Consider the following 27,986-nt stretch of genomic DNA (forward strand, 5'->3'; position numbering starts at 1 on the left):
ATTTGTATAACCTTTAAGCAGACAATAATGTCTACCATAATCTTTCACAAACTCACTTTCCAAACATGACATAATTTATCTACTACCCCATTTTACATAGGCCTCTATTTTGGTTTTGCTTTATCTTAGAGGAGCACAAGCGTTGGACCTGCAGTAATTAGGCCAAAAACAAGGTCACATCAGTATCCGGACAGCATCACAAAAACCTCTCCTCATCTCCTCTGCCGGCCTCTTTTTATTCTCCAGCAAATCCACAAGCCCTCCCCCTCTCTCTCCCCTCTTTCTCGGTGTGAGTCACAACAGAGCGAGAGAAAGGAAAAAAAAAAAAAAGATGGAGATGGCCATCGACACGCCATCGCCGTCGCCGTCCGTCTCGCCGGCGCCGTCGGCGGCGGCGGGGCGGCAGACGCGCGCGGCGGAGTCGGTGCGGCTGGAGCACCAGCTGGTGCGTGTGCCCCTGGAGGCCCTCAGGGCCACCGCCCGCACCAACCACCGACTCGCCGAGAAGGAGATCGCCGCCGTCCTCTCCTCCGCCTCCTCGGCTGCCGCTGCCCCCGGGGAAAGCGGCTCCGCCGCCGCCGTCGACCACCTCACCTCCCTCGTCTCCCGCCTCCACGGCCTCAAGCGCAAGGCACTGTCCCCCCAAATCCCACACGCATCCTCCCATCTCTCGCCCAATCATACTTGCGTCAGAAGGGATCCCAACTTTCTAGCTAATCAGTTCGTGCTTCTCGATTCTGCTGCAAAGATCTTGTCTCTTTTGTTGTTCCATTTGCTGACAAATTGGTTCCTGATGATGACCATCAGATGGAGGAGGGTGCGAGGGCGGAGGAGCTCCAGGTGCAGAGGTGTCGTGCGCGGCTGGACCGGCTGGCCGCCGCCAGCGCCGGTGACGACGCCGAGTGGGAGGACATACGTCTGAAGCGCATCCTAGTTGATTACATGCTCCGGATGTCCTACTACGACACCGCCACCAAGCTCGCCGAAACCTCTGGCATTCAGGTATAAGAATGGTGCAAGAAGGGCATCCCGACATGGGATTCTGGTTGATTGCTCGATTCATGTAGCTACATGCTTCTGTTTAGGAAAGTAGAACTATGCAAACTTTGACTAGGGTGAACAGAACCTGGCAGCGAAAGTGCGTCGATGTCTATCTTACCAAGAAAATTCATGGTTATTTGAGGATAATATATTACTGTAATATATGTTATAGCGGCAGTGAGTAGACGGATACCCTGGAGGTCTGTGCCCGGCGCGGCTGCCCTGGATGCATCGTTCTGGCACGGGTGAGCTGCCAAGCGAAAGCTCCACGCTTTGGCGGTGACGCCCGCTGCTATCCTTTTTGAGGACGTAGTTGTGGTTCTCCTCTCCAAATCAGGGTTCCGGGTGAAGACTCCTGTCTGTTTAGGGCTTGGCAGCAGCGACGCTTGCGCCGTTCTCCCTCCTGAGGGCGTTGTCGTGGAGCTTAGGTGTTCTAGGGCATGACGTGGCGTTGTCTTCAAACCTTTCTGTATTCTTTGTCGGCAGCGAAGTAGTGTGCGTTTTATGTTGTCCAGTTATCCTAGGATCGGCTGTGTAAGAGGGTTGCCTCACTACCTTCTATTGTTTGGCCGTGTAATTTGGTTTGTGCTTTATCTATAAAGCGGGGCGAACCCTATTTCGAGAGTAGACGGATACTAGACTGGCTGGCATATAATTTTGATCTGCATTTAAGAAAATAGCGTAGGGATTGCTCCTCATTCTAATGGAATTACATATCAGTTAAAGCCCAAATAAAATTGAAGAGTCCCTGGACCAACTTCCTTTCCATGGGTACTCCATCAACTGGTGGTGTTATTCTCTGTATTTGGCTGGGGATCAAGTGTCTCTATGTTGGTGGGGGTGCACTGACATTAACCCACTAGGGTTCGTCTCCTCTGAGGAATTTATTCTGCAGAATGAATCATTTACTGGTATCTTGGTCCTTCCTCTCATTTACTGGTGCCTAGTAGGTCGAGTCTGTCTATTTTACTGATGTCTTGACTAGCTGCGTGAATCTACCCCAGCCGAGTTTTAATCTTCTAAGGGTCCCACTAACCGCCCTCCTACATAAGTAGATTTTATCGGTTTCATATTGCTATATAGGCTTGCAATGCCTTTCTTCGAAGACAGTTGGGTTGTGTTATGTCTATTTAGTCTGCTAGATCAGGGTTTCTGCTTTCATTTGCTTGGATGGTTTTATACAAATTATGCGTAATGGAGATGGCATAATTTAATTTCTCTTCCTTTTGCACTTACCATTATTATTGAGTTGTCCAGCTATAATCCTGACATTCTGTTTTGTGCTTTTGGTTTTCCATAAGGGTTCCACATAACCTCCCTCCTAAATAAGGAGGTTTTATCGGTTTCTTATTGCACTATAGACTTGCAATGCCTTTTTTTGAAGACAGTTGGTCGAAGACAGATGGGTTGTGTTATGTCTATTTATGCTGCTACTCCCTCCGTTCCTAAATATAAGACCGTTTAGAGATTTCAATATGGACTACATACGGAGCAAAATGAGTGAATCTAGACTCTAAAATATGTCTATATACATCCGTATGTAGTCCGCATTGAAATCTCTAAAAGGACTTATATTTAGAAATGGAGGGAGTACATCACAGTTTCTGCTTTCATTTGCTTGGAAGGTTTTATTCAAATTATGTGTAATGGGGATGGCTTTATTTAATTCTCTTCCTTTTGCACTTACCATTATTATTTGAGTTGTCCAGCTATATTCCTGACATTCTGCTTTGCGCGATTTATGTGCCAGTAGACCATGGCATGTTGCTTTGTGCGTGCTATTACCTGAACAAGAAGCTAAGATAAGAGTTCTCTGTATCGATTCTAAATGCCTTTTGTGATTATGATATTGAGAGAGTTGTTATCTATTGGATCATGTTCACAAGATAGAACATATAGCATTTATCTGCAGTCACAGATACTCTTCGGTTTGGAACATAACCATTTAACTGTTTATATGCAGGACCTCGTTGATATTGATGTTTTTCTTGATGCAAAAAGAGTGATTGATTCTCTTCGGAATAAGGAAATAGCTCCTGCTTTAGCTTGGTGTGCAGAAAATAAGTCCCGGTTAAAGAAATCAAAGGTTTGTGTTACTTGTGCTATGTCATTATTGATGTCGGCCGATCCCATATCAGTGAGATGGAGTAAAGAATCTCTCCATAGAGCATTGGTGAATGGGATGCTTGCATCGTTTATTAATGATAGTTCTGATAGCTCATCAATCATGTAGATTGCTTATTGAAATTATTCACCTTTGTAACTTCTTAATCACTTTATGCGGGTACATATAATCTCAGTAATTATTATATTGTGGCATGACTTTTGTGAAATGCCCGCCTTCATATACTCCAAATCAGAGGATGAAGGTGATTTGTTATACCTTCACACGTGAAAACATACAAGCCTAAAGAAAAAAGGTCAACTATTATGGGAGGATGCATGGTATATAGCCGAGTAAGGCATCAGTGTGTTTCCTCTTTACATTTTTCCATGTAAATAGAACAAAACCAGATTTTGCTAGCTTCTGGCTGCCATATAGCACTTCTTTATCTCAACACTTTATTTTGTTCTGGTACATCATACTGTCTTGTTATTGTTTACCCTGCAGAGTAAGCTCGAGTTTCTACTGCGGCTTCAGGAGTTTGTGGAACTAGTCAAGGCTAAGAACTTCCTGCAGGCTATATCATATGCTCGGAAATACCTTGCTCCCTGGGGGTCTACCCACATGAAAGAATTGCAGCGTGTTACAGCAACACTGGTTTTTAGAAGCAGTACAAACTGTGCTCAATACAAGGTTAGCAGCATTGTCTATGTCCTCTTGTTTTGTTGTGCCTCCATCAGAAATATGATAGCAGCTGGACTAAGATGTTGGTGCTTAAACATCATTGGTAAATTGGGCTCCTGGTACCTTGCTGATACTGTCTGTTTTACTCGCAGGTCTTATTTGAGCAAAATCAGTGGGATTCTCTTGTGGATCAGTTTAAGCAAGAATTCTACAAACTATATGGCATGACACTTGAGCCGTTGCTAAACATCTACCTCCAAGCAGGCCTGACAGCTCTCAAGACTCCGTATCCTTTACATGATCGATACTTTTTTCTTTTCTTTTTCACTGGTTACAAACTCTAAATCTGCTTCGTGGGCAATATCTTGTTTACCCTCCTTGACCTTGCAAAGATTCTGCTTCGAGGGCAACTGCCCCAAAGAAGACCCCTTGTCGCTGGACGGCTTCCGGAAACTCGCAGAGCCTCTGCCCTTCTCAAAGCAGCACCACTCGAAGCTTGTCTGCCATATAACCAAGGAACTGATGGACACCGAGAATCCGCCGCTTGTCCTGCCCAACGGCTACGTGTATAGCACCAAGGTACGCGCCGAGCCGACCCACTTCTGCTCCCCCAAATCTTGATACCTCAACCATTCACACTGAATCCAGAACTTAAAATCTGCTGCTTGTGTTGTCCGGTGTTGCAAATCCCAGGCCCTTGATGAGATGGCCAAGAAGAATGGGGGCAAGATCATATGCCCAAGGACAGGAGAAGAATGCAACTACACCGAGCTCGTCAAGGCTTACATCTCATGATCATGGTGACCCCTTCGTAGCTCGTCTTGGGTGATGGATGATCGATGAGAATTGCCAGTCTGAATGTACATAGAATGAATGGATGGATCCGAACATTGTCGTGCGGTTAATTTGAGTTGTAGTGCAAAGCAAAAGAACCCACCGAAATTGAAACTGCAGATTGCGCTTTTCCATCGGTTAATTTTCCTGGTTGAATGGATGAATTTCTGCCGAATTTAAACATTCAAAAGGATGTTAGGGCATCTCCAATGCTGACCCTCAAACCGTCTGTATCCATCTGGGCGCAGCCGTTCGGACTCCGCAAGCCATTCAACGCCGACGCCCATTGGCCCATGGAGCAGTCCGGACTCCGGCAACATCGAAAGAAACTAGGGGGGTTGTGGGAGTCCCACCAAAAATTGAGGTGGAGCCCGTGCTTTTGTAGCTGCCCGCATTGTTTTCATGGCAAAAATCTCTCATTCTTTTTTCCATCCTATTGCTCTTCACTAAATTCCCGCCCTTTTCCTCACTCTCTTTTCCCCTTCCGTTACCGACCCATGGACCCGAAGGAGACCCAGCCAGAGACGGAGGTGATGAAGGATCCAAGCTGCCCGCATTGTTTTGGTGGCAAAAATCTCTCATTCTCTTTTTCCATCCCGCTGCTCTTCACTAAATTCCCGCCCTTTTCCTCACTCTCTTTTTCCCTTCCGCCACCGACCCATGGATCTGAAGGAGACCCTGCCAGACGGAGGTGATGGAGGATCCGAGCATCTCGCTCGCCCGAAAGATCAACTCGGCGACGCAGCAAAATCATCGCGTGAAAGCAAAGGCCGCAAAGGAGAAAAAACTCAAGAAGCGGAAGGCCGGCGGAGGGCGTGCTGGTGGCGGACAAGGCGATGTGCGTGCGGTCACGAATGTGGTGGAGGTTGGGGCGGCCTGGGCGGCGGGGCCTCGTCAACCGTGTAGACGCCGCCATGGGCGGAACATTACAAGGTTGCGTACTTCTACACCGCCAAGCAGCTTGGTAGGCAGGTCCCCGGCATCCCCCGTCGTGCCGTTCATCGTTGATATCAACGCGACGCCGGTGCTTTCCTCCGAGTGTTCGTCCCCGCCGCTCGTCCGGATGCGGACGATTGGTGTGGAGCAGATGGGTGCCCACACGCTGTTCGCTAGTATGCCAAAAGCGAGAGAGCCGATGTACGACGACGTGAACAGGATGATCCACAAGGGAGGCGACGGAGGAGGTTCCTATGAGGACGGATAGGTGGATGACTCAGAGCCCACCTAGTCCGGCACCTACAACCAGCAGGGTACGCAGCAGTACACCCAGTCCGACACCTACACCCACCCGGGCATGCATCAGGACTACAACCAGCTAGGCACGGACACACAACAACATGATTGGGCCATCGAATAGCAGCAGGAGGAGGACTGCAAGGATGATGATCCACACGATTTCGGTGGCGATTCAAATAAGAGGGGTAGAGGAGAAAGCTTCAACATGCGGGAGGACGAACTGTTGTGCGATGCATGGTTGGCTACTAGCCTCAATCTGATCCATGACAGAGAGCAAAAGGGCACAATCTTTTGGGCCAACATTCATACTTGGTTCCATGAACACAAACATTTTGTGCCCTACTATGACGCGGTCATCCCCAACCGTGAATCGAAGTCCCTGTGCCATCGATGATACGCCATCCAAGAGCCGCTTCGAAGTATTGCGGCCACTTGAGGTGATTCATGGCGCGGTGGCCTAGTGGTGCGCAGATCACCGAGCAAGTAAGTTGTTAATATGTGTACAACACTTGCCGAATATGCATTATTTTGTAGATCATTTGTAGCCGGATATGCATAGTTTTGTAGCCAGTATGCATTGTTGTGTAGATCATTTGTAGCCGGATATGCATAGTTGTGTAGCCGGATATGTATGCATTGTTGTGTAGGTCATTTGTAGCGGATATGCATAGTTTTGTAGCCGGATATGTATGCATTGTTGTGTAGGTCATTTGTAGCCGGATATGCATAGTTTTGTACTTCCTCCATTCCACAATGTAGTGCATATAGATTTTTTGAAAAGTCCAACTGTGCAGACTTTGACCAAGTTTGTAGAAGTAAAACATATACATATAGAATACTAAATATATATCCTTAGATACATCACAAGACGTACTTTCATATTGTATATTTGGTATTTGTCGGATCTCGGGTTCCGGCAAAACCCTTAAGGTTCGAACTCTGGGGTGCGCGCGAAGTTCTTTCCCTCCTACCGATCCACGCCCTAGCTCACCAAGATCTCGCGGACGAGCTCGACGAACTCGCAACACAGAAAGACACGAGATTTATACTGGTTTGGGCCACCGTTGTGGTGTAATACCCTACTCCAGTGTGTGGTGGTGGATTGCCTCTTGGGCTGATGTGAACAGTACAAGGGGAAGAACAGCCTCCTGAGGTTGAGGTGTTCTTGTGCTTGGTGAACTTGTGTGGGTCTGGATCCGACCAGTTCAACCTGCCTCTACTGTGGTGGCTAGTTCTACTTATATAGGCCCTGATCCTCTCCCCAAATATTGAGCGGGAAGGGAGCCAACAAAGGCGGGCGAATTTGAAAGGGGATAGCTAGTACAAGCTATCCTGACAAAAGCGGTCTTCGCCTGCAAAAGACTCTGGTGATGATGTCGTCTTGGGCTCCATGGCGACCTCCGTCCTGCTGGCCTGCTGGTCTTGGTCTCGTTGCACCGATATGGCAACCTTTGCCTGCCCTTGCCTCCTTAGCACCAAAGAGGAAACAAGGACGCTGCGCGCGCTGGCGCCCGCCTGGTGTCGATCGTCATGGCTCACGTCACTTGAGCCTCGCGAGGTTTGCCCCGCCTTGATATCTCCGCTCCTCGTGAGCCTGCCTGGAGAGGTAGCTCCTGAGGAGGTCTTGCGTCGTCCGCCTCGCGAGGGTTGGCCCCTCGCGAGGGTCTTGGATGCCTTGTTGACGAAGGTGGGCCGTACAGGCCTGCTAGCAAAGCCACGCCGTGGGCCGCAGGCAGGCAAGTCTGGGGACCCCCGTTCCCAGAACGCCGACAGTAGCCCCCGGGCCCAAGGTGTGCTCGGGCTTGGCTTCGAGGCGAAGCCAAGGGTCAAGTACGGAGCACCGCGGGCCCCAAAAGCCTGCGGCCTCGGTTGATGCGTGGCGGTTGATTGGACGTGGGCGTCTCCGCTTCCCCACGCTGCCTCAGCAACTGCTCGACTTGACAAGTCCCTGCGACATGCAAGGAAAACCATCATTACCTGTGATCGTGGGAGGCGCCGGTTGGCCTTCTTCCGCTATAAATGAGGAGGGGGGGGGCCGAGCCCCCGTCGCCCATATCTTCCCGGTTCACTTGCTTCTTTTTCCTTGCTCCACCACTAGCAGCGCCACCAATGGCACCACGAAGGAAGTTCTCTGCCGCCGAGAAGGGGAAAGCCCCTCGCGAGGGACCTGGCTCCTCGGCGCCCAACCGCGGACGCGGCCGTCCGCGCAAGCACGCCGCGACTCCCGCCGCGGCACGCGGAGGGGGTCGCCCCAGCCATGGCGGTCCAGTTGATGAAGGGAGGCGTGCCATGGTGGCGCGGCCTCCCCGTCCGCGCTTCCACTCGGCGGAAGTGTCGCCGGAGTTTGTTGTCTGGTCGGAGAACCCGGCCGGCAACTGGCTCCAGCTTCCACGCTTCTTCGTCGACGAGCTGTCGGCCTCTGGTCCAGGCGGGCTCTGGTTGCAGGCAGATGGTTGCTGCAGCAAGGCCTCTTGGGTCGCAGTCGAGACTTCTGCCGCGGGCAACATAGCCCTGGCCCGCGGCTGGCAGACGTTCGCCCGCGCGCGCGGCTTGGGCAGGCGGTGCACCCTCCACTTCAAGTATGATGGTGGGACGACCCTCTATGTGAGGGTGTTTGGGGAAGATGGTCGTCGCGCCGGGTGTTGCCCCGAGGCGAACGACGACAAGGAGGTGCTCGGCCTTGGCGACGGCCGCGACGACGATGAGGTGCTCGGCCTTGTCTCGTCCAGCTAAATCGGCTCTTCCTCTGGCGACAGTTCCAGCAGCGGTGGTTTCGACCAGCCGCCACGCCCGCTTTGAAGGCGGCAGCGGGTCATCTCGTCGCCGCGCCTCCGTGAAGCGCGAGGAGGGGTCTGGCTAGGCTCAGGGCGCCGCTAGGGGCCTGCCTCCGTGGATCGCTGCAACGCTGCTTTTGTTTTGCTCTTTCTTCTGCATCAAAAATGAAACCAGTATGGCCCAGAGGGGCGTGTATCGAATTGTGGTTCCTTGGTTATTGCACTATGTGTGTTGTTCCCGTGCCGTGTTGTTATTTTGCGCAAAGAAAACTTAACCTGGTGCATTGGGGACGCCTTCTTCCTTATGAGGTGTTTGTTTCCTCGTGTCCATCTTGACCTGTTTGCTCAAGAATTGCAAAAATTCGTTAGGTGGTGCGCTAGGAGATTTGCCGTTCACCCAAGCCTTGACCTGGTGCTTTGCATCGCGGTACCCGAGGGAGCACGGACTAGGAGAGATGCGCCAACTTTTGGGCTCGAACGAGGGTGGCTCGCGAGAAGGCAGAGAGGAGAAAAATGCTTGCGAGGGCACCTGCCTAGCCCCCTCGCAAGGTATGAGAAAGAGAGAACATGAGCGAACCAGAGCCGGAAATGCGGTAAGAGGCGAGCGAATCGAATCAGCAAGGAACACAAAAAGCAAACTTCGATTAAGGAAAAGCAAGCCAACTACGGAAAGCAAATGAAAAGCCGCGTCCGGCACCTAGTCTAGTCTTCAAGTCTTCTCACCAGCACGGAGCTAAGTGCTGCCACTAGGCGTGGGCGGGAGCCCCAGGGCCTGAGGCCGGCGCTCCTGAGACTCCGGGGCGTGTATAGCCCCACTCATTATTACGTGAGAGTGTCACGGGCGGCGATTCTTCACAGGCACCGGGCCTTCTTCACAGGCTCTGGGCCTTGCTTCATGGGTAGAACTTCTGGAGGTGCTGGATGTTCCAGGCATTCTGGATAGGTATCCCGTCCTGCGTCTCCAGGCGCGCGGCGCCAGGCTTGGAGACGTGGATGACCCTGAACGGGCCCTCCCACATGGGTGAAAGCTTGTGCAGCCCTTCCCTAGAGAGGACCCGCCTCAGGACGAGGTCGCCTACCTCGAGTGTCCTGGAGCGGATGTTGCGGCAGTGGTATCGCCGCAGCGCTTGCTGGTACCTTGCCGCCCTCAGTGCGGCTTCGCGACGTCGTTCCTCCCCCAGCACGAGGTCCATCCCCCGCGTGGCGTCCTGCTGTGTTTCATCAAACGCCAGGATCCGTGCGGAGCGATGTTTGACCTCATGAGGGAGGACCGCTTCAGCTCCGTAGACAAGGAAAAATGGGGTCTCGCCCATTGGCTTGGTGGCGGTGGTGCGGATGGACCACAACACGGACTGGAGCTCGTCGTACCAGCCCCTGCCACAGGCCTCGAGCTTCTTATTGAAGGTCCTGGTCTTGAGGCCCTTGAGGACCTCCGCGTTGGCGCGTTCGGCCTGACCATTGCTCCTGGGGTGCGCCACTGAAGCGTAGCAGATCTGCGTTCCAAGGTTAGCACAATAGGTTTTGAAGAGGTTACTAGTAAACTGCGAGCCGTTATCCGTGATGATGCGGTTGGGGACCCCGAAGCGGCTCGCGAGGCCCTCGATGAACTTGACAGCAGAGCCGGCTGGGATGGTGCGGACGGCTTCCACTTCCGCCCACTTGGTGAACTTGTCGATGGCGACGTAGAGGTAGAGGTAGCCCCCTGGTGCTCGAGGGAACGGGCCCAAGATGTCCAGCCCCCAGACCGCGAACGGCCACGTGAGCGGGATGGTCTGGAGACCCTGAGCCGGCTGATGAATTTGCTTGGCGTGGAACTGGCAAGCTTCGCAGGACTTCACCAGTTCGGCTGCGTTGTTGAGCGCCGTGGGCCAGTAGAATCCACTGCGGAACACCTTGCCGACGAGAGTCCGTGACGACGAGTGGTGCCCGCAGTCCCCACCGTGTATGTCAATCAGCAACTCCTTTCCTTGGTCACTGGAGATGCAGCGCAGCGTGACATCGTTCGGTCGCTTCCTGTACAACTCACCATCTTGGATACAGTATGCCGTGGCCTGCCGGGCCACGCACTCTGCGTCCTCTTCCTTCTCCGGTAGCGTCCCTTGCATCAGGTACTCCTTGAATTCCTTGGTCCAGCATTCCTCCTGAGGCTCGAGCGCCAAGAGCAGGCGAGCTCCTATGGTCGGGCCACAGGCTGGGGCTCCCGTGGTAGGAGGCTATGGGAGCTCCTCCCGAGGTTGAGCCGTGCTTGAAAGTGGTGGTGTCGCTGACGGCTTGAAGAGCCGTTCCTCAAATACGCCGGGCTCTTACGGCTGCCGCTTGGATGCTCTCCTGGCGATGTCGTCAGCTTTCTTGTTGGTGCCCCGGGGCACGTGCTGCAGCTCCAGGCCCAAGAACTGCTTCTCCATTTCGCACACCTCCGCGAGGTATGCCTCCATATGCTCGTCCTTTGGCTCATATACTTTGTTGGAGAAGTTGACGAGGAGCTGCGAGTCGCCTCTAACGGTAAGGCGCTTCACCCCCAGAGCTGCCGCAGCCTTCAGGCCAGCTATGAGGCCTTCGTATTCTGCGATGTTGTTGGAGACCTTCTCACCGTGCTGAAAGCAGAGCTGCACGACGTAGTAGAGCTTGTCCTGAGTGGGCGAGATGAGCACTGCTCCAGCCCCTGCGCCCTGGTGTGCGAAGGCGCCGTCGAAGTACATGACCCAACCATCCGGTGCCTCACTTCCTGGCGAGGTGGATCGGTCTTCGCCTTCTTCAAGTGTCGGGGCATCCGTCCATTCCGCCACAAAATCAGCGAGCGCGGCCCCCTTGATGACCCTGGTAGTGCTGAACTCCAGCTGGAATGCTTGCAGCTTGATGTTCCACTCAGCGACCCTTCCAACTGAGTTTGGACTCCTGAGCACCCTCTCCAATGGGTAGGCCGAGACGACCTTGATGGGGTGGCCCTGGAAGTAGTGCCGCAGCTTGCGTGAGGCTACCAGGAGCGCGAGCAGGAGCTTCTGAGGCATAGGGTATCGCGCCTTCGCGTCCAGCAACACGGTGCTGACGAAGTACACCGGGTGTTCGACGAGGGCTGGCACGCTGTTGAGGCTCGGGTCTTGTGGAGGTTGGGGCGCCTCCTGAGGTGGAGGGGCTCCCGAGACCTGACTGCCTTCAGGAGCTTCGGCGATGTTGCCCTGCCGAGCTTGGTCTTCTGCTGCTGAGGCTTTAGCGGCGCCTTCCTGACCCTGTATTACTTCAGTTATGGCTTGGCGCAGCGCGCCCTTGGCTTGGCGTTCCTCTCGAACCGCCACTAGTGCTGCGCTGGCGGAGTACGGGGTGGCGGTAAGGTAGAGCACTAGGGGCTTGAGAGGTCGTGGTGCCACCATCACCGGAGGGCTGGTCAGGTATTTCTTGAGGTCTTGGAAGGCTCGGTTGGCCTCCGGGGTCCACTCGAACGGGCCCTTCTTCTTCATGAGCTTGAAGAAGGGTAAGGCGCGCTCCCCCAGCTTGGAGATGAAACGCCCCAACGCAGTCACCCGTCCCGCCAGCTTCTGCATCTCTTTGAGGGTATGTGGTGGGCTCATGTCTTCGATGGCCTTGATCTTCTCCGGGTTCACCTCGATCCCTTTGTGGGACACGAGGAATCCCAGCAGCTTGCCGGAAGGGACACCGAACACACACTTCTCCGGGTTAAGCCACAGGTTCACCTGGCGCAGGCTCTCGAAGGTCTCCTCCAAGTCCTGAATCAAGGTTCTCGCCTCCCGAGACTTCACCACTATGTCGTCGACGTAAGCCTCTGTATTTCTCCCGAGCTGTCGCCCCAAGGCGATGTGCATCAGCCGCTGAAAGATCGCGCCCGTGTTGCGCAGCCCGAAGGGCATGCAGGTGTAGCAGTACACCCCGCACGGGGTCAGGAAGGCTATCTTCTCCACGTCTTCCACCGCCATCTTTATCTGGTGATATCCTGAGAACGCATCCAGGAAGCACAACAGGTCGCACTCGGCGGTGGAGTCAACGATCTGGTCAATGCGTGGGAGCGGGAATGGATCTTGGGGGCAAGCTCTGTTAAGGTTGGTGAAGTCGACGCACATCCGTTCCTTCCCGCCCTTCTTCGGCACTACGACGGGGTTCGCCAGCCATGTGGGGTACCGAACCTCGCGAATGGCACCCGCCGCCTCCAGCTTGTGGGTCTCCTGGACGATGAAGGCTTGCTTCTCCATGGATTGCCGCCTCGCTCGTTGCTTGACAGGGCGCATGTTGGAGCATACCTTTAGGTGATGCCGAATCACCTCTCTCGGAACCCCCACCAGCTGATTGGGCTCCAATGCGAATATATCCTTGTTTGCGCGCAAGAACTTCACCAATGCCTCTTCTTGAACGGAATCAAGGCCGGCGCCTATGGTGAAGGTGGCCCCTGAGGACCCGTCCTCATCGACCGGCACCTGCTTGGTTTCTGCCTTGTCCTGAGTGAGCAGCTGCTTCTTCTTGGTAAGCGCGGCCTCCTCGGCTTCGGGGGCACCGACGCCGGCGGGCTGCGCCACCGCTGCGGTCTTGAAGGCAAGCTTGAGTGCCGTCATGGCCTCCTTGGTGTCCCCCTGATGGTGAGGGCGCCTTTGCTCCCGGGCATCTTCATGAGGTTGTAGGCCAGGTGAGTCGCCGCCATGAATTGGGCGAGAGCTGGGTACCCGAGGATGGCGTTGTACGAGAGACCGATGCGGGCGACGCCGAAGTCGACCAGCTCGGTGCGGTAGTTTTCGCGTGTGCCAAAGGTGACTGGGAGACGGGTCTGCCCCAGAGAGCGGGCGGCGCCGCCACCAACTCCTGAGAAGGGCTTGCTGAGACTAAGCCGCTCGAGCGGCACGTGAAGAAGGCTGAAGGCCTCTACAGAGAGCAAGTTGAGGCCGGCACCGCTGTCGATGAGGGTCTTGGTAATAGCCACATTGCAGATGGTAGGCGTGCAGAGCATTGGGAGCATGCCCGAGCCGGTGGTGGAGTCGGGGTGGTCTTCTGGGCCGAAGGTGAGGTCGGCCTCTGGCGCAGCCCAACCCGGCAGAGCCCCCGGGCGCTTGGAAGCCGCCCCAATCTGACGGAGGAATGGCTTGACGTGGCGATCCGAAGGCGGTGCCTGAGAGCCGCCCAGCAGGGCCGCGACTGCATGGTGCGCCGGCACCGCGTAGCGAGCAGTGAAGAGGTCGCGGAGTTCCCCCCAGGACGCCACCGTGGATCCAGGGAGGTTGAGCAGCCAGGCGCGTGGCTCGCCGGCGAGGGCCATGGGAAACCAGTTGGCCATGATCTTGTCGTCGCCCCCGGCCTCGAGGATGGCTTCCTCATATGCCAGTAGGAAAGCCATTGGGTCCGCCGCGCCGTCGTAGCGCGGCGGCATCTCCGGCTTGAACTTGGTTGGCCACCGCACCCGCCGCAGGGCGGGGGCCAGGGCTCTGAACCTCGCGGCCCCGTGGTCGATGCTGGCCACGGGAGCGGGTGGCGGGGCGCCTGCCATGGGAGCGAAGCGCGATGGCGTGGGGCGTAGGCCGATGGAGAGGAGCTACGGCGCACCCCTACCTGGCGCGCCAAATGTCGGATCTCGGGTTCCGGCAAAACCCTTAAGGTTCGAACTCTGGGGTGCGCGCGAAGTTCTTTCCCTCCTACCGATCCACGCCCTAGCTCACCAAGATCTCGCGGACGAACTCGCAACACAGAAAGACACGAGATTTATACTGGTTCGGGCCACCGTTGTGGTGTAATACCCTACTCCAGTGTGTGGTGGTGGATTGCCTCTTGGGCTGATGGTGAACAGTACAAGGGGAAGAACAGCCTCCTGAGGTTGAGGTGTTCTTGTGCTTGGTGAACTTGTGTGGGTCTGGATCCGACCAGTTCAACCTGCCTCTACTGTGGTGGCTAGTTCTACTTATATAGGCCCTGGTCCTCTCCCCAAATATTGAGCGGGAAGGGAGCCAACAACGGCGGGCGAATTTGAAAGGGGACAGGTAGTACAAGCTATCCTGACAAAAGCGGTCTTCGCCTGCAAAAGACTCTGGTGGTGACGTCGTCTTGGGCTTCATGGTGACCTCCGTCCTGTTGGCCTGCTGGTCTTGGTCTCGTTGCACCGATATGGCGACCTTTGCCTGACGCCTCGGTACTCTTCGCATGCCCTTGCCTCCTTAGCACCAAAGAGGAAACAAGGACGCTGCGCGCGCTGGCGCCCGCCTGGCGCCTGCCTGGTGTCGATCGTCATTGCTCACGTCACTTGAGCCTCGCGAGGTTTGCCCCGCCTTGATATCTCCGCTCCTCGTGAGCCTGCCTGGAGAGGTAGCTCCTGAGGAGGTCTTGCGTCGTCCGCCTCGCGAGGCTTGGCCCCTCGCGAGGCTCTTGGATGCCTTGTTGACGAAGGTGGGCCGTACAGGGCTGCTAGCAAAGCCACGCCGTGGGCCGCAGGCAGGCAAGTCTGAGGACTCCTGTTCCCAGAACACCGATAGTATTGTTGATATAAATAGCTTTCTCTACAAACTTGGTCAATGTTTGTAAAGCTTGACTTTCCTAAGAATTTATATGCAATACATTATGAAACAGAGGGAGTAGATCATTTGTAGCTGGATATGCATAGTTTTGTAGTTGGATATGTACGCATTGTTGTGTAGGTCATTTGTAGTCGGATATGCATAATTTTGTAGATCACTTGTAGCTGAATATGCATAGTTTTGTAGCCGGATATGTATGCATTGTTGTGTAGATCTTTTGTAGCCGGATATGCATAGTTTTGCGGCCAGATATGTATGCATTGTTGTGTAGATCATTTGTAGCCGGATATGCATAGTTATGTAGCCGGATAATCATAGTTGACAATGTTTTGTTTTATAGTCTTCTCGTGCGTGTAGTGTGTTCAAGAAGTTGGAGAAGAAGAAAAATTTACCATCATGCATTGTTTGTTGAAGTTGAATGAACAACCCAAGTGAAACGTATATATTGCCAAGACCGTCGCCCAAGGCACCGAGGAAGAAACCGATGACCCAACCGACCCAAGAAATGAACCGCCTAAAAAGGTTAGAAGAGGGTTCCGGAGAAAGAAATGGGAGGAGGAGAAGGCAAAGCGAGAAAGTGTGGCGGCCAAGATGACGGAGAGGTTTGAAGACATCTTGACGAACAAGGAGGAGGCATACATCAAGCGCTCTGACGTTAAGGTGGAAAAAAAGGCAGAGAAGTTTGACTTGTTGATGAAGGCGACCGAGAAGAAATCCAAGCTTGAACAGAAGAGGGCCATGATCGAATAGAAGAAGGCTAAACTCCAGGAGAAGAAGGTGGAGATCACAGTCGCTTTGGACGACACGAAGATGCTCACCTTCAAGGTGACATAATTGAATGACGACGCAAGAATGATCGTGCAAGCCACCCACTTCAAGATGTTGCAGTGGTAGAAGGATGACATGGAGAGGGCGGATCAGGAGGAGGTCGAGGCGGCAGAGAAGTAGGCGGATGCCGAAGCGGAGGCGGCCTACATGGCGGCGACGACAGATTGAACGTAGAGGCTCGGATTGACGATCCGACAAGACAAAATGCACAGACTGCCATACTGATATTCTTTCATGATCGGGCATGTAAAAATTAAGCATACTTGTTCTCTTTTTGGTAGTGATTGTCCGATGATGTGATCCGACGCACACTATGGATTAGACATATTTGAATTTCAAATTGCTTTTTACTGGCGGACATATAGTAGCTAGCATTGGATGACCGGCTCCCGCACCCATGTCCACGGTGGCCCCCCATTCCTCGGACGAATGCAGTGTTCGGTTTACGGGTCAGCTGAAAGGATCGATATAGTTGACTAGAGGGGGGGGGGGTGAATAGGCAACTAACAATTTTTAGCTTTTCTTTACAAATTTAAACTTTGCATCAAAGTAGGTTGTCTAGATATGCAACTAGGTGAGCAACCTATATGATGCAACAACAATAAGCACACAAGCAAGCAAGAGATATAGCACAAATAGGCTTGCACAAGTAAAGGCACGAGATAACCAAGAGTGGAGCCGGTGAAGACGAGGATGTGTTACCGAAGTTCCTTCCTTTTGAGAGGAAGTACGTCTCCGTTGGAGCGGTGTGGAGGCACAATGCTCCCCAAGAAGCCACTAGGGCCACCGTATTCTCCTCACGCCCTCACACAATGCGAGATGCCGTGATTCCACTATTGGTGCCCTTGGAGGCGGCGACCGAACCTTTACAAACAAGGTTGGGGCAATCTCCACAACTTAATTGGAGGCTCCCAACGACACCACGAAGCTTCACCATAATGTACTATGGCTTCGCGGTGACCTCAACCGTCTAGGGTGCTCGAACACCCAAGAGTAACAAGATCCGCAAGGGATTAGTGGGGGGAATCAAATTTCTCTTGGTGGAAGTGTAGATCGGGGCCTTCTCAACCACTCCCGAGCAAATCAACAAGTTTGATTGGCTAGGGAGTGAGATCGGGCGAAAATGGAGCTTGGAGCAACAATGGAGCTTAGAGTTGGAAGAGGTGATCTACTAGAGGAAGAAGACATCCCTTTTATAGTTGAGAACAAAATCCAACCGTTATCCACCTAACCAGCCCGCGACTTGCGGTACTACCGCACGGCCAAACGGTACTACCGCGAGAGACCGCGGTACTACCGCTGCAACGGCAGGAGCTAGAACAAGCCTGAAGCACAGAGGCTGAGAACGGTACTTCCGCAGGCGCGGTACTACCGCTCCCCCTTGCGGTACTGCTGCAAGGCAGGAATGGCCTAGCCTGGGAAGGGCGCGGATGAATAAAAATACATCCGTGCCTACTTCCGCTGAAAATCAGACGATGCAAAAATCCGACATGGTACTACAGCTGGAGGAGTGGTACTACCGCGTGGCAGCTGAGCCAGGCCGCGCGCGGTACTACCGCGCACAAGGTGTGGTACTACCGCGGAGGCGCGGATGTAAAAAATTACATCCGCCCCTACTACCGCAATGCAGCGGCACTTGGCCTGGGGGCCACGGTACTATGGCTCCAGAGGAGCGGTACTACCGTGGGCTCCTGCGATACTAGCGCGCCGAGGTACGGTACTACCGCTCCAGGGAGCAGTACTACCGCAAGCCCAATATCAGCAACCAAGACATAATGCATAGAGGATAAACGGAGGATGCTCCAAAGCGCAGGGGAAAGGTGGAGACAAGGAAGAAAATGTGTACGTGATGATTCCACCCGAACCTTTCCGACGCGGACTCCCTCTTAATAGTACGGCTTTCCTACGACTCAAATCCACCAAAAAGAAACGTAGAAAAACACCGTCTTCAATAGTCTTCGAGGGGCACCAAACCGTCTTGTGCCTAGCGATGAAACGTGTGTGATACTCAAGGCACATGATTAGTCCGCAAAAGCATTGTCATCAATCACCAAAACACCTTAGGGATAAATATGCCCTTACAATCTCCCCCTTTTTGGTGGATTGATTGCAATACGGGATTTGCATAGTGGGAAATAAAATAGAGCAAACGCAAACCCCTCCTCTCTAAGATATAGACGGGCTCCCCCTAGATGTGTGCAATCTATATGGGTGCTTTGGACTGCGCAGCACACATACTAGGATCAACACTCCCCCTATATTTTAGAGACAAGGCATATCTTGCAATAGAAAGACTAACACTAGACAAGATAGCAAATAGGAGCATAACATAAGTAGCACAATATATCATAAGCTCGCTAAGATAGGATAGAGTGCATATGTCTTACGCCATATGAAGGATAAGTCTCAAAGGCGCAAACCAAACCAAAGCAAATGAGGTTCAAACGATAAAGCAAACACACCAAACACGACACACGACTCGCAAGCACGCAAATCCCTACACTCTCTCCCCCTTTGGCATCGAGATGCCAAAAAGGCAGAGAGGACACCTACACACAAGGGGTGGCTCAGGCGGAGAAATCGCTCCAACGCTCCCCGTCAGACTCGGCGGCGGGGACGGACTCCTCGATGTCCTCCTCAGAATCAGTCCACTTGTAGCCTTGCTTCGCCATCCATTCTGCCTCCGAGGTGATGTGCTTCTCTGACCCGCTGGATTCTGCCTCACCAAAAACCTTCATGATCCTCTTGTCGTGGCGGCGAGCCTCCTTGGAGGCAACGTGAGTCTTGTACTGCCCCTTTGCCTGCATGCAGAACAGAGTCTTCATCTTGTCCTTCAGCTTCTTGGCCCATGAGGGCTCAGAGGAACGATGGTATACCCACCAGCACGGTCCTCAGCAACATCCTCTGCCTCAGCCTCCTCCTCATCAACAGCCCTCCTAGCAGCAAACACCTCAGCACGAGTAGTAGTGTTGGCCCACTTGGGCTTGACACGGAGACTGATGGACTCATGCCGAATCCAGTCTGGAGCAAGGAACTCATCACCAGGAACAGCTTCTCCCAAGTCTTGGAGATCAACAGAAACAGGTACGGTCCATAGATAGGCACCTTGCAGTTGAACACCGCGAACCGAAGCTCACACCACATGATGTGTGAGACATCAAGTGGTTGAGTCTGAGACACACGTGCCTCCTCGCACAGGAGCATCATATCCACCGGATAGGCATGTACCTTGTCCTTGTCGCCAATGCGAGGAAACAGAGAGTTGCGGAAGATGCGATACATGATGTCCAAAAATGGGTTCAGCACCCACGTCGACTTGCCACTGGGAAGCACCTTCTCAACATAGTACAGCTGGAGCCTATTCTTGCTTGCGGACTCAGGGTTGGCATGAGGGCGAACACCTATGGGAGTGGTGAGCCCGTCATCCGGAACCTGTAGCAGATCCATGAAATCCTTCCAGGTAGCAGTCAACTGACGGCCATTGGTCATCCAAGTCATCCTCCGCTCCTCCCCAGGGTGAAAGTGAACTGAGGCAAAGAACTGACAGATAAGCTCAGGGTCATAGTCCAGATGGAAGGAGATCACATGTTCAATACCAAACTGCTCCACCAAATCCAGAGCCTCCCCAAAGTACTCACGATACTTGTCCTTCCTCATGTGATTCATGTCAATCCACTTGACATCCACGTAGGTGTTTTTCTTGGCCTTGATCACATCCAGATAAATGAGAGTCTGTTGTTTGGTCCAAAACAAGTCATTGCCTCTGAAGATAGCACGGGCATTCACATATGGGTTGATCTGCCTGCGAGGGATAAACTCAGAAAGTGGAATCTCGTCCATGCCCTTAGTAGGTTCCTTGTACTTGCTAGCTGAGGTCTTGACATTGCGCTTGGGGCACTGGAGCCCTCTGGTGCTTCATCTTGATTGCGCAGTCGCTTGGAGCCTGTGTCACGATTGGGATTGGAACGGCGAGCAGGGGCACCGGAGCCACCACCCTGGACACAAAAGCAAAAGCACAAAGAGCGAAAAGAATCAATGCAAAGACCTTAGCAAGGGAAACAAGTAGAAAGCATACGTGGTAATTGCCACAAAGAAGATTGGACAACACGGTAGTACTGCCAGGTCGCGCGGTACTAAAATTTTAGTACCGCTCCTAGTCGCGGTAGTACCGTATGAAGACATGGTAGTACCGGGGCTTGGAGCGGTAGTAGGATCTTAGTACCACACCACGTGCGGTAGTACGGCACCTGACGGGCGGTAGTACCGGACCCGCGGTAGTACCGCACAGGAGATGCGGTAGTACCGCACAGCGGCAGATCCAAACCATTTTGAATCTGAGAAAGACCGCAAAAATGCGGCGGTACTGCAGTTGATCAAATCTACCATGGGACAACATATCAAGTATAATTTCTACGCAACACTACTCTCTACATCCTACTCTTGCATAGATTTGGCCTAAAATCTCAAGAACACATGGATCTCCCCAAAAACCTAGAGACAAAAGAACAACCAAAAGAGAGAGGGAGTTGGGGAGAAACCTTGGTCCATGGCAAGAGGAAGTGGTGGGGAACGATCCCACCGGTCGGAATCCGAGGAGAGTGGCCGGAGACGGAGATCCGGCGAGGGTCTCCGGCGCCGTTCTTGAGCGAGAGAGAGAGGCGGCGGGGACGAGAGACAAATGAATGGGTATGGGGAGTTGGAACTCCCCTGCCTGAGTCATAACCCCCCACGCGCTCTCGTTAGCGCGGTAGTACCGCGCTTCATCGCGGTACTACCGCTCGGGCGGAAGAGCCGCACCAAAGCGGTAGTGCCGCTCTCCCAGGCGGCAGTAAAAAATTACTGCCGCGCTGGGTGCCGTAGTACCGTGCTCTCTACACGCGGTAGTACCGTGGCAGGCCGCGGTAGTACCGTGATCTCAAGAAAAAGCACGTTTCAAAGACAAAGAAAGAGAGGTCTTTTCATGGAAACTTCAAACAAACGAGACACCACAAGCACACGCTCAACACGAAGAGAGAGGGGCAAAAGACAACAAGACTCAACCTAGAGACACCATCTCTCTAAAGAGAGGGCGGTGGCCGGAGCCACCTATGTTTGAGTCACTTGGTATGGCACCGCGAAGAATTATCCTTGGGCCCATGACCAAAACTCGTCTTTGAAGCACAAGTACCATCAAAAATGGCTAATGTGAAAGAGTTGATCAATTTATGCATAATGGGGGAGGGAGAGTTCATTGAGAGAACAACACTCCCCCTATGTCCATGCCTACATCTAAACAAGACAACAAGTTGAGTATGGTGGGGTGTGCAAGGGTTCAAGCAACATTGCTCGAATCAATGATATTTAGCTCATGCCTTAACTCGCGAAATCTTGCTTCATCCAAAGGCTTCGTGAAAATATCTGCAAGGTTATCATGAGTGTTGACGTAGTTGAGCTCGATCTCCCCTCGCCTAATGTGATCCCGGATGAAGTGATACCGAATCTCAATATGCTTCGTCTTGAAGTGTTGCACCGGGTTGAGAGAAATCTTGATGGCACTTTCATTGTCACACCAAAGAGGCACTTTGTCACAAATGACACCGTAATCCTTTAAAGTTTACCTCATCCATAAGAGTTGTGCACAACAACTATCGGCCGCCACATACTCCGCTTCGGTGGACGAGAGAGACACACAACTTTTCTCTTTGGAAGACCAACTTACCAAAGAGCAACCAAGGAATTGGCACCCTCCAGAAGTGGACTTCCTATCCACTTTGTCTCCCGCCCAATCGGAGTCCGAATACCCTACAAGCTTGAAGTTTTCTCCTCTTGGGTACCATAAGCCAAAGTTTGGGGTATGAGCCAAATATCGAAAGATTCGCTTGACCGCCACAAAGTGGCTTTCCTTAGGTGCGGCTTGAAACCGTGCACAAATTCCCACACTCAACATGATATCCGGTCTAGATGCACAAAGGTAAAGCAAGGATCCAATCATGGAGCGATATACCTTTTGATCCACCGCTTTACCATTGGGATCGATGTCAAGTTGGCACTTGGTGGGCATTGGAGTGGAAGCCGGCTTGACATCACTTAGCTTGAATCTCTTGAGCATGTCTTGAGTGTATTTGGCTTGGTTGATGAAGGTTCCTTCTCTTCTTTGCTTCACTTCGAACCCTAGAAAGAACTTCAACTCTCCTATGGAAGACATCTTGAATTTTGAGGTCATGAGAGCGGCAAATTCCTCATTGAAAGCTTTGTTAGGGGAACCAAAGATAATGTCATCAACATATAGTTGGCATACAAACAACTCCCCTTTGACCTTCTTAGTAAAAAGAGTGGGGTCGATTAGCCCAACTTCAAACCCACGATCTTGTAGCAACTCGGTAAGGTGGTCATACCACGCACGTGGGGCTTGTTTAAGCCCATAGAGTGCCTTATCGAGTTGATACACATGATCGGGAAAGTAGGGATCCTCGAACCCGGGGGGTTGCTTGACATAGACCAACTCATTAATAGGACCATTAAGAAAAGCACTCTTCACATCCATTTGTTGCAACTTAAAGTTGTGATGAGAAGCATAAGCAATCAACAAACGAATGGATTCAAGGTGAGCAACGGGGGCAAAGGTTTCAGCATAGTCGATACCCTCGACTTGGGAGTAGCCTTGTGCCACCAATCTTGCCTTGTTGCGAATGATGGTCCCATGAGCATCTTGCTTGTTCTTGAATATCCACTTGGTTCCAATGACATTGTGGTTCCCCGTTGGCCTTGGCACCAATCTCCACACCTTGTTGTACTCGAAGTTGTTGATTTCTTCATGCATGGCATTAAGCCAATCCGGATCTTCGAGTGCTTCGTATACCTTTTGGAGTTCAACACAAGAGACAAACGCGTGATGTTCACAATAGTTTGCCAATTGTCTACGAGTGCTTACCCCCTTTTGAATGCTTCCAAGTACATTCTTCATGAGATGACCCTTGGTGGAGAGCTTGGAAGCAATCCTGGCGGCACGACGCTCCAATTCCTCCTCGGTGGTGAGTTGAGGAGCGGTCACTTGATCATCTTGAGCGTCGTCTTGAGCTTGTTCTTGATCTTGAACTTGCTCGGAGGAGAGAACTTGACCTTGGGCATCACTTGGTGTATCAACACCGTCTTGAGGATGATCTTGCCCTTGGTCTTGTTCATGAGGTTGAGGGCCTTCACTTTGTTCTTCGGAAGCGTGTGGGCCTTGGGTTGGTGATGGCTCCACTTGAGTGGAGCATTGTCCTTCTCCTTCGGCCACAAGGGGTTCCTCAATGGGTAGGATAAAACCAACACCCATTCTTCTTATGGCTTGGGGAGGAATTTCATCACCTACATCACAAGTGCCACTTTGCTCCACTTGGGAGCCGTTATTCTCATCAAATTCCACGTTACATGTCTCCTCAATAAGTCCCGTGGATTTATTGAGGACACGGTAAGCATGAGAGTTTTTAGCATAACCAAAAAATATGCCCTCATAAGCTCTAGCCTCAAATTTAGACAACCGAACACCTTTCTTGAGAATGAAACACTTACACCCGAACACCCGAAAGTACTTGAGGTTGGGCTTGTTACCGGTGAGTATTTCATATGGAGTCTTGTTCAAGCCCTTGCGGAGGTAGAGCCGATTGGATGCATGACACGCGGTGTTGATGGCTTCGGCCCAAAAGTTGTATGGAGACTTGAACTCTGCCATCATGGTCCTTGCCGCATCCATCAACGTCCGGTTCTTCCTCTCCGTAACACCGTTTTGTTGAGGGGTGTAAGGTGCGGAATATTGATGCTTGATCCCCTCATCACTAAGAAACTCATCCAAGGTGTAGTTCTTGAACTCGGTGCCGTTGTCACTTCTTATTGTCAAGATCTTTGCATTGTGTTGACGTTGGGCTTCATTTGCAAAGTCAATGACAGTTTGTTGGGTCTCGCTCTTCCTCTTGAAGAAATACACCCAAGTGTATCTTGACTAGTCATCCACAATCACCAAGCAATACTTTCTACCCCCAAGACTATCAAAGGATGGAGGCCCAAAGAGATCCAAATGAAGGAGCTCCAAAGGCCTCTTCGAGTAAATGATAGTCGTGGGAGGGTGAGCCTTCTCATGTATCTTTCCTTCGATACAAGCACTGCAAGCACGATCTTTAGCAAAACTAACATTCGTTAGTCCACGGACATGGTCCCCCTTGAGAAGACTTTGCAAAGATCTCATATTGACATGGGCTAAACGGCGATGCCAAAGCCATCCCACGTCAACTTTAGCCATTAGGCATGTCGCGGTCTTAGTGGGTCGCTCCGAAAAGTTAATCACATAGAGACCGTTCTTGACATGCCCAATAAAGGCTACTTTAAGAGTCTTGCTCCACAAGAGGGCCACGGTATCAATATCAAAGAAAATGGCAAAGCCCATGATTGCAAGTTGACGAACGAAAAGTAAATTGTATGCAAGGGACTCAACAAGCATGACCTTCTCGATCGTGAGATCATGAGAAATGACAACTTTGCCGAGTCCCAATACCTTAGAAGACGAGGCATCACCCCACTCGACATTGGTGGGCATAGATGGAATCTTGTGCACGTCCACCACCAAGTCCTTGCTTCCGGTCATATGATTTGTAGCTCCACTATCGAGCAACCATCACTACAAAAAAAATACACTTCCGTGATGATACGTGTTTGTCACAGTAGGTCGCGTTTTCTGTCATGCATGTACATCCATGACAAATTTATGACAGAATCAAGATAGTCATACCTGTGCTGTCGTAGAAGTGTTCCATGACATTGCCAAAATTATCATCACGGAAGTGTCCACTTCCATGACGATAAATCGCGCGTCATAGAAGTGCTTTCGTCAAGGGTGACCGACACGTGGCATCCAGCGTAACGGAACGCCGTTAAGCTATCGGGTCAGGTTTTGGATCCGATAACCCGTTAACAGCCCCGACCAATGGGGATTTTCCACGTTTAAAATCATCATTGGCTGGAGGAAACACGTGTCGGCTCATCGTTGGGACAGATGTCATCCACTCATTGGACGGAAGGCGCCTATGATACGTCGACACGTGGCACGGCCCAACAGAGGCCCATTCCTGTGAAAAGGCCGGCCCGTTTGACTTGGTCAAAAGGTGGCGGGCCGGCCCATGGAAAGCCTGTTAACGGCATGTTCGCATATAGCCCATTTACAGCCCGCTAACCCAAGGCCCGTTACGCCCTATCCGAATTAGGCCCAGTAGTGTCATCTGGGCCATCCAATATGATTCCAGCCCGTTTTCACTTCTGGCCCATGTATGGCCCATGACGTCTTTCGGCCCATATGAGGCCCTATGTAACTCTTGGCCTATTAACGGCCCGTGGTGAAACTGGCCCGTAATGAACAGTGTATCACTTTACACCCATTAACGGCCCGTGGTGAAACTGGCCCGTAATGAACAGTGTATCACTTTATACCCATTAACGGCCCGTTATTCCGTTGGGCCGTTTCCAGCCCATGTTATCTTTCGACCTTCTCAGAGCCCATTTATTCTTGGGCTCATTTCCAGCATTCGTTTACTTACGGCCCGTTACTGTCATTTTCTGCTTGTGGGCCAAATTCAGCCTGTGGTTACAGTCGGCCCGTTTGTGGTCCGTTAATACGTTGGCCCGTTTTCATAGCGTCATCAAATACAACCTATTAATGATGGCCCGTTATGGTCGGACCATGAACGGACGATTCCAACTCTAGCCCGTTTACGGCCATAATGCGGCCTGTTATTGGCCCATGTTTGGCCAATCGATCATACGACCCGTATAAGGCCCATTGATGATACGGCCCGTAGAAGGCCCATTGTTTCTACGGCCCGTAGAAGGCCTACTGTTTCTACGGCCCGTAGAAGGCCCACTGTTTCTACGGCCCGTAGGAGGCCCAGTGTCACTACAGTAAATATTAGCCCATGGTTATTGTGGCCTAGTTTTAAAAAATAGGTTATTGCAACCACTAGCAAACCGCGGAAAAAGAACTGCATTGACTACAAGCAAACAAATAAACAAGAAAACAAGGAAATAAATAAGCAAGCAACTTATGCTAGGCTATCACGGCTATTACACATATTACATCCACTGTGCATCAAAGTTCGCCACCAGTGCAAATATAGGGAACAAAGCAGCATATAAACGCCGCAGCAAAACAAGTCCAGAACTGAAACCACTTCAGAAGAGTTCAAGAAACAATATCCTGGTTACCCATAATGCTGGCAAGATGCTTAGCAAGCTTATTAACTTTCTCTTGTTTGGCGCTTAAATCCTCCAGCGCTTGCTGTTGCACAAGAAAGTATGCATCTGAATTCTGCAGGGACTTCCTCAGTCCTTCGGCTTCTTGCTGCAGCACAGTCGACTGATGCCTTTCAGCTTGTAGCTGAGATTGAAGAAGCCGAAGTGATTCAGGCAGCGAGTTCGAAGAGCTTGTGCCAGCAGTACTGGCTAGTAACTCGAACACTACATCAACGCAGGACTATGGGGTTTTCTCACTGTCTACAAGATGGTTTTTATCACCTTTCTTGGAGACCAACAGGGTTGTCTCACTATCTTGAACCTTATCTGCATTACTTTCTCTACCATTGCATAGTGGGGTGCTCTTCTCCAATATTCTGTTTGCATACTACAAGAGAAACAAGCAGACACATCACAGGTTTAGCTTATAGTATACGAAACTCATTTTGGTAAACCGGTTCAGTAGTAAGGTGGCCAGGATAACAGCATGAAACAAACATATATCTATGTACTATGGTCACTGTATTGTCCATATCATTCTAGTTTATGTTCCCTAATCAAGATAGAGACACGGTTCAACTCATATATTTTTAGGACACAACAGCATAGACAGAATATAAGTGTGAGAAACTACACAGCATTGGCAGCACTTGTAATGTGCATCACATGAGAACATAACTGTTTATACAACTTAAACTGAAATCAACATAGAGCAAGAAGTTAGAACAGCAATCCAGTTAAAGAAATAGGTTTAAAACATACATGTTGCGCCATTGGAGTTTCAATTGGATCCTTCAAATTCGAAAGTAGTTGGTATGAGTAAATACAGTGATGCAACAGCAAAGGAGTATGGACCATAGCTACGGAATCTGACCTGAGAACAGTTGCTCTTCTGCTTTAAACGTGGAGTTTGGGTTAGCTGTGGTGGTCTTCGTGCTTTGGGCACTGCAGTAGCTTTACAAACTGCTCGTGTGGGGGTACTCTGTGGTGGACATGGTGCTTTGTCAACTATAAGTGGGTTACTATCCGCTGGGGTTGCGGTTAGATGGGTTGTAGCTAGTTCTCTGCCCAACGGTGTAAGTGTGCAATCTGAAAGAGTCTCGATTATGTGTGGTGGGGCTAGTTTGTGGGCCAGTACAACCATGGTTCTATCTGCATCGACAGGTAGCACTGTCTTTTGTGAAGAACGGGTTTTTGCTCCCTTAGATACTGCCATCACCCCCTCCAATTCAAATGGCTGATAAACAAGAAAAGAAATTGAACGTACAGACATTGTATGATAGACAGATGTGGTAATTCACATATATGTTGTCTAACCAAACAGGACAGCATGACACAATTTCACATATATGATGCCTAACTAAACAGGATAGCATGACACAGTTTCAGATATATGATGGATAACTTAACAGGATATAATGGCATAATTCAACATATGATGAGTACCTAAACAGGATGACATGACAAAACTATATGATGTCTTTCTAAAATAGGTTGGGATGAAATAATTCACATACATGTTGTCTAAGTATACAGGATGGCATGATATAATTGACATAATTGATTCATATACTAAGCAGCTGGCACTCGCATGTCTCTAAACTAAGCAGATAGAATTCAATATTGTGCATATGATGTCTAAACTAAGCAATGCAAGACACCATATGCATCATATGAGAAATATAAACATTGCAACTTAGAGCATACACCTCAGGTGGGATATAGGACTGGTCATCTGTCTCTGAATCC

General features: G+C 51.3%; 1 protein-coding gene across 1 annotated transcript; it reads left to right on the forward strand.

Moving 5' to 3' along the window:
• The first annotated feature begins 237 nt into the window (after positions 1–237).
• Positions 238–4,805, forward strand: LOC109770949 (protein MAEA homolog). The gene is made up of 7 exons (XM_020329663.4): positions 238–631; positions 808–1,002; positions 3,005–3,127; positions 3,653–3,838; positions 3,982–4,115; positions 4,222–4,408; positions 4,523–4,805. Exons 1-7 carry the CDS (start codon positions 332–334, stop codon positions 4,622–4,624), a joined length of 1,227 nt encoding a protein of 408 aa, XP_020185252.1. The 5' UTR covers positions 238–331; the 3' UTR covers positions 4,625–4,805.
• The last annotated feature ends 23,181 nt before the right edge of the window (positions 4,806–27,986 follow it).

This window comes from Aegilops tauschii, chromosome 1 (assembly GCF_002575655.3).
Source record: "Aegilops tauschii subsp. strangulata cultivar AL8/78 chromosome 1, Aet v6.0, whole genome shotgun sequence".
Classification (NCBI taxonomy): Eukaryota; Viridiplantae; Streptophyta; class Magnoliopsida; order Poales; family Poaceae; genus Aegilops; species Aegilops tauschii.